The following is a 13017-nucleotide window of genomic DNA, read 5'->3' as shown; positions in this document are numbered from 1 at the left end:
AGTTTTAAAACCCAAAATTTTTGGGTAATATCAATATATTATGAATTAAATAAAAAAAATGATATGATTTATATTGGGTTAGCAGCACTAAATTCCGTTTTCGATATGTTTACGTTTTTTCAATGGGTTAGCAGCGCTAAATTGCAAAAAGATTGGCAGCGCTTACTTCAGAATTTGTGCTTGAAATTGGATGTGAAAAATGGAAATTTTAACAAGTGACACCGACGAAGAAGCAAACGTAACTCCAACCAAGAAAAGGAAAGTCCACTACGACGCGAAGTGCTCAGTAGCTTGGGAAAAAAATGTATTCCTGGTTGACGAAAAGCAGTAAGGGTAATGGTTTGTCATATTGCAAATCAGACCTCAAATGCTGTTCAGGCAAGAGGGATTTAGAGAAGCATGAAGCTTCTGTTAAGCATAAGAAAAATTCGAGAAGTACATGTATGTATAGAGTTGCGTTTTATAGTTGTCAAGTTCGTGTCGTGTGTCCACGTGCTTCTTGTGCTCTTTTTATGTATACGGTCGTAGTTCGATTTCCTTTAACAAATTGTTATGTGAAAAATTTACTAAACAGTGTTTCATGTTGGTTTTTATATGTTATTTTAATTGTTATTACTTTACTCTTAGGCATCGATCAACCAACTATATTTTCTTTATTGCCTGAGGCGTCAACTTCTTTTAAAAATAAGGTTAAATGTGCTGAAATACAGATGGCTTTCTTTTTGGCGAAAAACAACATTTTCTTTGCTTTGGCGGAAGATCTCAGCAGTATCATGCAATCTGTTGCTAGCGATCCCAATGTCGTACATTCACTAAAATTTGGACGGACAAAGGCTCAAGCTATAATAACATCGGTAACTGGACAAGTGGCAGAGTACGACTTAATAGAACGGTTAAAATCGAATAAGTTTTCGCTTATACAAGATACTTTTCTGGGGCTTATTGCAGTCACTGACAGCTCTGCCACGGCATTGAATAATGAATGCAAGAAATTTTTTCAAGAAAGGGACAAACCATATGAGCAGAACATGATAGGATATGCTGCAGATGGATGCAATGCAATGTTTGGCCAAAACCATTCGCTTTCGCAACTGCTGAAGAAGGATATTCCGAATTTGTTTTTGATGAAATGTATATGTCACTCATTTCACCTCTGCGCGTCTTATGCTTGCAAAAAATTGCCAAAAAAAGTGGATGGATTTGCAAGAGATGTCTATAACTTTAAATCAAAAAGCCCAAAACGTATCGGAGACTATAAGGAGTTTCAGTCTTTCGTTAATGTGAAACCACACAAACTTTTACATATCCGACAAACAAGGTGGCTATCTCTGCTTCAAGTAGTTGAAAGGCTGTTAGAACAACTTCCTGCGTTAAAACTTTACTTTCAAGGAGCTGCATTGAATGACCAGTTAAAATCCGATTCTCCAAATGTGCTTAGATTCGACGACAGAACTGTATTTGGAGTTTCTGAAATTTGTGCTGCCCTATTTCAACAATTTAAACAAGGAAATGCAGTCAGAAAGTCCAAAATTGTATTTGTTGTACGAAAATCTTCTTAAATTTTACAAGACAATAGTTGAGTGCTTTCTAAAATCGGAGTTTTTATTATTACCTGATGAAGAATTACTTAGGATTGATTTCGCTAACGATGAGAACCACTTGCCCTTAAAAGATATGTATTTCGGAGGAAACTTTGCGGCTTTGTTGACAAAAAAAACATAATATGGAACGATATGAAATCATCACCTGCCTTCAATTTTATATTGAAAGTTTAAGGCAACTACATAATCGGTTTTCCTTTGAGGATGAGGAGCTGCAGAAAATGAAAAGTTTACACTTCTTAAATCCAGCGACAATACTCAACAATAGTTTGAAAGCAAAGCTACCATCAATTGCACATTTGGGGCAAATGTTTCCAGGTATGTTTTTTATTGTCTTATGAACAGAATTTTCAATTAGTTCATATTATTTACAGGATTGTGTTCACAAGATATGACGGAGCTAGACCGCGAATGGCGACTTCTCCGGAACATGAACTTTCCCTTCAAAGAGGAGGAAGCGGTACCGCCAGACGTCTTTTGGCGTTATGTTTCAAACGTAAAAAACGGAAATTCAACCCACATGTTTCCCATCTTGACGGAGTTAACCCAAAATTTGCTTGTTTTGCCACATAGCAGTGCTAATGTTGAGTGTTTATTTTCAGAAATTAATTTAATTAAGACAAATAACAGAAACAAATTAAACACGGAGACTTTAAAAGGATTGCTTCACACCAAAAGTGGATTAAAGGAAAACTTGGAGCCTTCTGACACCTAAAATATTTTAATCAAAACATGTATAAATTTTTGTAAAACATGTACATAAATAAATATGTATAATTTAAACAATGTAATTTTCTTTCTAAAACGACAAATGAAATTAATAACAACGAAGTCCAATACAGTTAATTTAAAAATTTAATGGTTTATTAATTTTTTTTTTATTGTTTTTAAGCTTTAAAAAAAAGTACGTAGATCTACGTGTTTCAGCGAAATTGTGCTACGTAAAAATACGTAGATTTTGGAGCCTGGCTACTTATTTCTCAAATTTTGACTTGGAATCGCTGTTGCCCGCTCCGCGACGCGTCGACGCCGCTGCCACGCCAAGTCGGTAGCCAGAAAGAGAGAGGCGTCTGTCTAAAACAGAGCCCGGCACTCATACCCCCCGGGGGACGAACACAAAACAATAAAGAATATGAGGGTGGATTTAGTTCAGGGCCCGGCACAAAGAGAGCGCTGAAAAGATGTAGTTGTATGTGTGCGCTTGCTTGTGTGCGTAAGTTGCTTTCATGACAATAGCTCAGAAAATAACGAAGTTATTAAGAAAAGTCACTGTTCGTGACTTTGCCATTTGTATGCGAGCTATATGATATAGTGATCCGATCCGGCTGAATCCGAGATATACAACGTCTGCAGTATATACAAGCCTACATGCAAAATTTCAGCTCTGTAGCTCCAACGGTCTAGGAGGAGTTTGCGTTGATCGAGACAGACGGACAGACGGACATGGCTATTTGAACTCGTCTCGTCGTGCTGATCAAGAATATACATATATACTTTATATGGTCGGAAATGCTTCCTTCTATGCGTTGCACACTTCTGACCAAAATTAATACACCCTTTTTGCAAGGGTATAAAAATTGATCGCTGCTTTGTTTTCTCTATCTTTTTCTCGCATAAGATTATTTGCTGCACTGATTTGAGGCAGAATTTGATGAACCTTCATTTTGCGGAGTGTAAAGCAACTTACGCACACAAGCAAGCGCACACATACAACTACATCTTTTGTGCCTGGCCCTGATCTACGTTTCGAGTCTATTGCGGAGATAAAAGCTGAATCAAAGGTTGCGCTGATGGCTATACCGGAAAGAGACTATTTGGAATTTTTCAAGGACTTAAAAAAAGTTGGCATAAGTGTATTTCATCTTACAAACAAATTTACCTTACTTTTTGCCCACAGTAGTAATAATATATATATTTTTGTTTTTTATTTTATTTTATTTGCTAACTATCCCAAATTGACAATACGCGAATGTTGTCAAAGGTAACCATGAAATGGGGGTGGAAACACCAGTCCGTCTCTGGTCTAAATGGCAGGTCAAGTGGGTGACTTCTTTTCTTGTTGAACACTACCATTGGGTTAGAAAGTGACAAAGAACAAAGATTCTGAAGAGCCATTTAGTACGGGGCTTCGTTGCGGAGTTCGAAGTACAGCGATTAGAGTAATAATATCAAAATGAAAACAAAATTGAGAAAAAAATATTTTTTTTTTGACAAAGTGCTGACAAATTAAAAATATCAAAGAAGCTAAATTTGGCTATTGTTGGCTAACGGCTGCGCCCTTGCGGAGCCCCAAACTACTCGCTTTATATGATGCGGCCTTCGGATGATTTCCACCGAGGCGGCTTTGAGGCACTTGCGATTGGCAAGAAATGAGATGACCAGGTTGACTTCAATCGGTTGCTTTATTTTTTTAACTTAAAACTATAGTACAATTGTCGGCGGGCACAGAAGGTGCAACCGCATCGACCGAGATTAACTTCAAGAGTAAAATTCAAGTACAGCAAACCACGCTGTCTTTTACAAAATTCAAAGTTCTGGAAATTTCCATAGAAGAAATAAGAAAGAAAAGAATTGAAGTAACGGATCTCCAAGTTTGTCACTTCAAAGTAACTTGCGCTGTTCTTGGTCTCTCTCTCTCTCTCTTCGTTCGTTTTCTCTTTTTAGCAAAGAGAGTCTGGCTTCAGTTGGAGCCCAAACATTCTCCCCCCTTTCATGATGACGATCTTCATCATCAAATTCACGTCCGGAAGACTCCTGCGAAAAGAAAACTGAAACGAGAAAGTAACAATTTAACGCTTAGGTGTAGGGCTGGTGTCATTCTCCATCCAATTCTCCTGAATAGGCAATGGACAGAGTTTGGCTACCGGTCGTTTCATGAGTCCCTTGACTGTCTTCAAAGTCACCACTCTTACTAGTCCATCGGGTCCTGCATGTGTCTCCATAACCCGACCTAGAGGCCATTGATGAGAAGGGAATCGCTCGTCCCTGATGAGCACTATGCATCCAACTGTTAGATTTTCCTTGGACTGCAGCCATTTTGGTCTCCTTTGTAATCGTGATAAATATTCCGAATTTTGACAATTCTTCCATCGATCAATCAGAGTAACTTTAGTCAATTCCGGAGCAGGAGGTGCTAAAGGCGCTTCACCCATCAGAAAGTGACCGGGTGTTAATACCATTAAATCGTCAGGATCATTTGTTAGGGGACATAACGGTCTTGAATTTAAACAAGACTCAATCTGTGCCAACACAGTTGCCATTTCCTCGAATGTTAAAACTTGTTCTCCGAGAGTTCTCTTCAGATGATACTTCATGGACTTCACTCCAGCCTCCCACAATCCACCAAAGTGTGGCGCTGATGGTGGGTTGAAATGCCAGTTGATTCCTTTTCTCAATAATGTTGGCGCAATATGTTTCGTAATGTACGAACAATATGCCAGTTTGTCCACTTGCAATTTTTTGTTGGCTCCAACAAAATTAGTACCGCAGTCACTATAAACGTCTGTGCATAGGCCACGTCTGCCAATGAAACGGTTAAATACTCCTATAAACGCATCTGAGGTCAGATCTCCAACTGGTTTCAAATGTCACTAGACATACGAATACAGCAATATATCACTTCTGGGATACACGTCCTCTTTCTTTCCAGGGCGAAATATTTACGGGTCCAGCGTAGTCCACTCCAACGGATGAGAATGCTCTAGAAGGGCGTACCCGTACTGCTGGTAGCATTCCCATTTTCTGACCTGCAAATTGAGGCTTCATCTTAAAACATGTGATACATTTATGAATTCCAAACCGAACTGCATTGCGTCCATTAACAATCCAGAATTTCTTCCTTATAAAATTCAGCGTTAGTGAGGTTCCACCATGCAAGAGTAAATATGACTGTAAGATATGACCAAATCTGTGAAAGGATGTTTATACGGTAATATATAAGGATATTTTTCATTTATGGGCAACAGGGAATCTCGGAGCCTGCCTTCGAGGCGTAAAACACGTTCGTTCGAGGCAAAATACGGATTAAGAGACAGTAGTATGCTGTCCTTTGCTATTACCCTTCTTTCCGATAGCGCCTTCCATTCAGAGTTAAAACAATCCTTCTGCACCATCCTAATCAATTCACGTAGGCCCTCTTCTAATTCCATAATTGAGAGTCCTAATCCTCTTCGTTCTGCCACAGATGTACGACAATTATATACGAAACGTTTTATAAATGATATAATCCAGACGAGTCGTGTATACGATGAATACTTGCTGATAAATGCTACACTTGGCATTTCTTCCACTGATATCTTATGGCACGTCACCACGTTTATTCGATTGGACACAAATACTTTCCAGTTGGCAGCTCCACCACGGATCCAACTGATGGTTATCATAGAATCTGACCAAAAAATAGTGTTCGAATAATTAATGTTAATTCTTAGATTCTCTTTTAGATACTTATACATTTTGGCTGCTTCAAGCGCAGCACATAACTCTGCCCTAGGTATGGTTAGTTGTTGTTTCTCCTTCCACAGTTGCTGCATGAGAATTTTGGCAGTAATCATTATCGGAGTAATCCATCCCATGGGATCAAACAGTCGTGCAATTGCTGATAGTATTGTCCTCTTTGTAGGTCAGCTCATTGACGGAACGACATGCAAAGCAAAACGGAACTCGTCTTCTTTGGGACTACAGTATAGACCGAAAGTGCGAATAGTATCATTACCTTGACATTTGACGATTTACAACATCCACCGCCAGTGGATAGTTCTCGCTTTCATCCATAGCTAATTGTTTCATAACTCTCATGGCTAAATAAGGTGCGGAGCTCGTTCCAAACATTACCGTTGTGCAGGCATATTCTGCCACATAATCACTAGTGTCCGGATTCCATAGAATCCGTTGGTACTGCGCGTCGTCGGGTGGAATATTAATACATCTGTACATTTTTTCAACATCCGCCATATATACCCATTTTAGCCCTCGCCAATTGAGAATGATTCCTTGAAGATGTACGTGCAATTTTGGACCTATTGCTAGAATCTCATTAAGCGATTTTCCATTACTCGTCTTGCTCGATCCATCGAAGACAACTCGTACCTTCGTAGTTGATGACGATTCCTTTATGACTGGGTGATGCGGTAGGTAACAATGATCGACTCCCTCCAATGCAGGATTGCCCGTCTTACTCGCCCGTGACGTTACACGTTCCATTTGACCCAGCTCCAGATACTCATTTATGGTGCCAACATAAGCGTTCTTCAAACTCGCATCGGTACGCAATCGTCTGTCCACAGAATGTAATCGTTATAACGCGCCCTTATATGATTCTCCAATTACCATTGATTCGTCCAAGTATGTAAGAAAAGGAAGACGAACAACATATTTCCCAGACGGCATTCGGCTATGTGTCTTAACGAAGAAATCTTCGCACCAGTTATCCTCTACTGAAACCCCACGTGGCTCCTCGTCGAATTGTTCTAGCTCCCAAAACTTACATAACAATTGTTCAAGTATCTCATCAGCTTCCTTCTTTCATACCGTTATGGTGTAGGACGATCTCCTACCAGCTTCTTGATTCGTTTTTCCTGATACAATGTATCCCAAATGCGTATTTTGCGCCAGAGGCATACCACGTATTCCTCGATGCACTTCTCCTAACATCAGCTCATCGTAGACGTCATTTCCCAACAAAATATCAACTCCTTGTGGACTGAAGAAGTTAGGGTCGGCCAACGGTAAGCCCTTCAGATGAGTCCACTCTTCAAACGGCAGTCGTTTGATTGGCATGCGCTTACTCACTAGAGGTATTACTGACGCGAGCAGCTTGTATTTCGCATGTGGGTTGTAGATTGATCTTATGACTAGCTCCACCTCTGCTGCCGCATCTGTAATTTTTGTATCTGCTAATCCAGTAATCGTGATGTGAGCCTGTTTGCGCCGTAAACGTAGCTGCTGAGCTGCATTCTCTGAAATGAACGAAACTTGTGAACCTTGATCCAAAAACGCTCTAAACTGTAAGGGATAGCCTTCCATCGACTCTACCCACACCATTGCTGTTGGTAATAAAACCTCGTTTTTGTGCCTTACCGCAATTTCTGTTCTACTCTTTCCAATTAAAGCATTCGCAGATGCTGATGGGATAACTCCCTTCCTTAGTGTGTCAAGCGACCTCTCGCATCCTGACTTGTCTACATGGAGTAGCGTATGATGCCGTCCTTGACATTTTTCACAATTTACCGCACTGTCACATGCATCTATTCGGTGATTTGGTCTAAGGCATCTAAAACACAGTCGATGCCTCACTACACATGCCTTTCGTTCCGATAGCCTCATCTGGAATATCCTACATACTCCGATATCCCCTTGACACACAATGCATAGGTCTGTCTCTCGAGTAACAAATGAAGTCTTTGTGTAGTTCTGGTTAACTCGTAACCCATGTACACCTGGCTTTGCATTCCGATGCCTATCCCGTGATAGAATTCCCTCGATATTACCTGCTGACGCCGTAATCATTGCTCTGTACTGTGTTTCAAGATACTGACTGAGCTCCTCAAAGCTCGGCAGATTCTGCGTTGAAGATATTGACCGCTCCCAATCCACTCTTAATTGATTCGGTAATCTCTTCATCATGTAGTGTACTAAAATTTCAGACTGTTGTCGCACATCCACACCAGTCTTCTCCAATGAATTCACACATGAGCGGGAAGTTTGCGCAGATCTTCTCAAACTTTCCGCATCTCCATATTTTATTGGTAATTGCTGATCGAACACATCCATGTAATGTAAAAATAACACTCGTTTGTTATCATACAAATTCATCAACATTCTCCAAGCCACTTCATAGTTCGCCGCTATTAGCGTTAGATACTCAATATCCTTAGCTGCGTCTCCAACCAATGAATCCTTCAAATAATGAAAACGATGTAAGTCCGACAGCTTGTCGCAGTGGTGTACTCTTGTTAAAAACACCTCTTTAAACGCCGGCCACTCAATAAATTTCCCGCTGAAGGTAGGCAGTTTAACTGTTGGGAGTTTCACTTCCTCCAAACATGGTCCCATTTGTTTATGCACCGTCTGATGCAAACAAGCCTCATCAAATGCAGTCGACGCCGGGATTCTCCGATCATTATGTCTCTGCAACTCATTTCGAATCTCAGCTACTCCCATTATGTAGGTTTCTTCGAAACAGTCTCTGATGTCTTTGTCAAAATATCTGCCCTTTACTTCCGCATTATCTCGTTCTTGAATCAGTTGGTGATGATTGCGCTGAAAATCTGCGTGAAGGTGGGCAATCGAGTCCAGTCTGGCTTCCAGATGACTCTCGGTATGTCCCGACTCCTCCGATTTATACCGCGCCAATGACTTCTCCAGCGAAGTGAGCAATCTGATTTGCTCCGTAGCCAACGGTAACAGTTTTTCAGCCATAATGAACACCTACCCAAACACATTAACGTTAAATTGTACTCACCCGAATCAGTCTATCCACTGGCAATCACACTCTAAATCCAATCGCCAAGATCATTCCTCCCGGGTTTCGGCACCAAAAATATGTTGGCTAACGGCTGCGACCTTGCGGAGCCCCAAACTGCTCGCTTTATATGATGCGGCCTTCGGATGATTTCCACCGAGGCGGCTTTGAGGCACTTGCGATTAGCAAGAAATGAGATGACCAGGTTGACTTCAATCGGTTGCTTTATTTTCTTAACCTAAAACTATAGTACAATTGTCGGCGGGCACAGAAGGTGCAACCGCATCGACCGAGATTAATTTCAAGAGTAAAATTCAAGTACAGCAAACCACGCTGTCTTTTACAAAATTCAAAGTTCTGGAAATTCCCATAGAAGAAATAAGAAAGAAAAGAATTGAAGTAACGGATCTCCAAGTTTGTCACTTCAAAGTAACTTGCGCTGTTCTTGGTCTCTCTCTCTCTCTCTCTTCGTTCGTTTTCTCTTTTTAGCAAAGAGAGTCTGGCTTCAGTTGGAGCCCAAACAGCTATTCTGAAGTTTATACACCTCCCCTTCGATATAGTGGGCCGATCCGGATAATTTTTATACTTGATCTCACCCAGATTATAAGCTAATGTTTCAAGTTTTATCCTAATAGCTTTAAATTGACGAAGTAAAGTGCATACGCACAGACAGACTGACGCACGGACATGGCTACATCGACTCGTATGTTGATGCGGACATAAAATACATATGTATACTTTATGGAACTAAAAAAGCTGTCTTGTTACATACATTTTGGCGACTACGTCGTATGTATGTCATCTAAACTTGAGATTGCTTTAGATTCTAAAGAATCATCACTCCATATTATTTATTTTGTAAACTATTGTTATAAGTAGATTTCTCCCAGACTAAGCATCTATCATTTGGGTTGGTAATGTGCCCTTTATAAATATCTATCCCGTATGAGGTGTCAAACAAATGCTTTAATTCTAATCCATGAGCAGAAAGGACTCACAACATATTGCAAACTAAAATGTTTAGGCTTAAATATTTGAGCGTTTGCATTTTCTATCATTTAAAAGATTTAAGGAATATGTGTCACAAAATTCGAAACTTTACCGTCTAAAATCGTCTTAGGCTTAGGCTCTAGGGCTTCATGTACTCTGCACATGTAGACGTCACTTTTGGCCCTTTACACTTGCATACTCTTTCGACATCGTATGCGTTATTGTGCTTCACCTTCTTAACTTGGTGGGGTCAAAAATGTTTTGGTTTTAATTTGAGACCACTGCCAAAGTCCGTCCTCTTAATTGCAACCAGGTCGCCAACATCATAAGAACGAGCTTGCTTTCAACGTATGTTGTAGTACTTCTTATTTTCCTCTTGTATCTTGGAGATGTGTGCTTTCGCCTTGGCACGTAGCTCGCTTTTTTCGTCTGTAAATATGGCTTTCGTCTCAGCCATTACGCCAGTTAGTAACTCAAATGGAGAAGTGTCAATACTTCTGGTGTACGTCGAATTGATAGCATGTTGAACTTTGCTAAAATGTCGATACCACTTTGTCGGACCATCAACGCTCAACTTCGACAAAACAGGAACGATAATTCCAACGTTCGACTTGGCCGTTTATTCTCGGAAGTGCTGTGATCTTCATAACGTGTTTGATACCTTCGCTGTCGCAGAACTTCAGACCATATTTGGAAGTAAGCACGGAACCCCGATCCGAGATAATAAACACAGAGTTTCCAAATTTGGTTGGGTATAGCCAGCAGAACTTCGTAAATGCATCTAAGACCGCCAGAATATGCTTATAGTCTTTGTGAGTAGACTCGAGAGGACCTAAAAAATCAATATGGTAAGCGGATGCAACAAGCCTTCTTGGTTGCCAACTTTACGGCTACTGATAATACAAGGAATACAGCATTCGATATATTTTTAGATTTTTTCCTCAAGATGCGGTATAATGTATTATCTGCAAATCAAGTCTTTCGTCTTTTTGCCCCGAAATGTCCCTTGTCAAGGGGCTGACCAATAATCAGCTTCTGAATTGCATTGGGGACAACAATTAACTCAACGGCATTGGCCAATTTGTACAGGATGTCGGCATTCAGAAAATAATCATCCAACTTTTGGAATTGTCTTTCAGAACTTCTTTAATCGCTCTTATTTTCTTATCTTGTGACTGCCTTCTTTATGCCAACGCTGATTCCATAGTCGTTAATATGCATAACTGGATATCTGCTGAGGGCGTCGACATGCCTCATGCTGGTACCCGAACGGTGTAAAACGTGAAAATTGTATTCTTGAAGGAAAAGTACCCAACGAGCTACCCTGATATAAAGGCTCTTCTTCTCCAGCGTCTTCGTAAATGCGACGCTATCCGTGATTAGCTTGAAATGCACGTCCAAAAGATAAGCTCTTAACTTTTCTAACGCTGTTATGACTATTGTTATGCTACACTTTCGCTGCGCGTCTGTGGTTTTTCGACTTATGTAGTATCCGGGTCAAGTTCACTGTCGTCTGGACATCTTTGCAGTAAAGCTGCCCCAAGCCTTCAATGGATGCATCAGTATGGACTTCAGATTTGTACGACTGGTTGTAGATACTCAAAACTGGATTCTCAGTTAGCAACTTCTTCAAGATCAGAACTGTATTTTCTTCTTGAGGACCACAGACAAATTTTTATGTATTCTGGTCAATTCGGCCAAAGGCTTCGCTATACGCGCATAGTTTGGAATAAACTTAGGATGATTATTTTCTAAAATATCCCGTCAAACCTAAGAAACTTTGAACATGCTTTACGGTTTGAGGCCTTTTAAACTTTGCAACAGCCTCAATTTTATCTGGAGATGGATAAATCTTTTTATTCTCGACAATGTGCCCCAAAAATTGTGTTCTTTTCTTTAAAACCATACTCCTCGCAAGTTACGATCACCTCTTTTAGATTCTTAACAGCTTCATCTTAGTCTCTGGCCAAGATGATAACATCGTCAATGCCTCTCTAGGATAAATGCCGAAATATTGCATTTACATGTCTTTGGAATACTCCAGGCGAATTACTAAATACAAACGGAACCGTCCTGAACTGGTACTGACCATAGTGGGTCACAAGCGACGTATACTTTCGACTGGATTCTGCGACTGCCACATGAAAAAATCCAATCGTTAGTAGCGTCTTGCAAACTACCCAAGCAATCCTCGATGAGCGGCAATGGACATTGGTTATGCACACAAACCTTGTTTATGCTTCTTTACAAGTACCACCGGATTTGTGTGTTCGGACGTTGACTCTTCAATTATACCTCCAGCCAACAATTCGACTTTCTCGTTCACGAACTGTGCCTCTTTAAATGCAAGTCTACAGGGACGCCCAAATTCATAGTTTAGAATAATTCGCATTTCCACATTTGTCGTCTTTGTTGTTACAGGTTGATAATTAGAAATCAAATCGGATACTTCTTGCACTTTTGTCAACATGAACTTCATCTTTATTATTTACGACATCAATTCTTAGATTCTTTACTTCATCATTTTCATTTTCGATCTTTTCTACTCTTAGACCATTTCAACTAAATACAACATACTTTCAGCTTGCAAACATACTTTCTCGACTATGATGGTTTCGACATCTAATAATCTAATCGGAACTACATGAAAATCTAACACGAAAGATTGGTTGTCAATCAAAACGGAATGCAAAAAGTGTCCAATTGGCTTAATCTTATTTGATTCGCCGTCGCTTAATCCATCTAAATAACCGCCAAAGCTACTCAACTGTTGTTTCAAACGTTTATACAAATCTTCGCGATTGATACAAAATTTACTTCCGGTGTATTTTCACAATTGTAAAACACAACATCGTTTTTAACATCTTTATTATTACTTTTCATCATTTTGTTTTTCACTTTTGCATTGTTCTCGTCGTTTTTGTCTTTATCATTTCTTTTTCACTCATTATTTTAAACTGCTTT

The 13017-nt window shown here is 40.0% G+C and overlaps 1 protein-coding gene across 2 annotated transcripts; it reads left to right on the top strand.

Annotated features, from left to right (window-relative positions):
* Positions 1–329: 329 nt before the first annotated feature.
* Positions 330–2318, top strand: LOC124460599. Of its 2 annotated transcripts, none has more exons than XR_006954502.1 (2): positions 330–1919; positions 1976–2318. XR_006954502.1 is itself a non-coding variant. In XM_047011783.1 (2 exons), exons 1-2 carry the CDS (start codon positions 1724–1726, stop codon positions 2314–2316), a joined length of 537 nt encoding a protein of 178 aa, XP_046867739.1. In that variant the 5' UTR covers positions 564–1723; the 3' UTR covers positions 2317–2318. The 2 variants fall into 2 exon arrangements, 1 of the variants encoding a protein (XP_046867739.1); XM_047011783.1 differs by having other exon boundaries at positions 564–1919.
* Positions 2319–13017: the final 10699 nt, after the last annotated feature.

Source organism: Drosophila willistoni, assembly GCF_018902025.1.
Source record: "Drosophila willistoni isolate 14030-0811.24 chromosome XR unlocalized genomic scaffold, UCI_dwil_1.1 Seg106, whole genome shotgun sequence".
In the NCBI taxonomy this organism is placed as follows: domain Eukaryota; kingdom Metazoa; phylum Arthropoda; class Insecta; order Diptera; family Drosophilidae; genus Drosophila; species Drosophila willistoni.
This window is presented reverse-complemented; position numbering and strand designations above follow the sequence as displayed.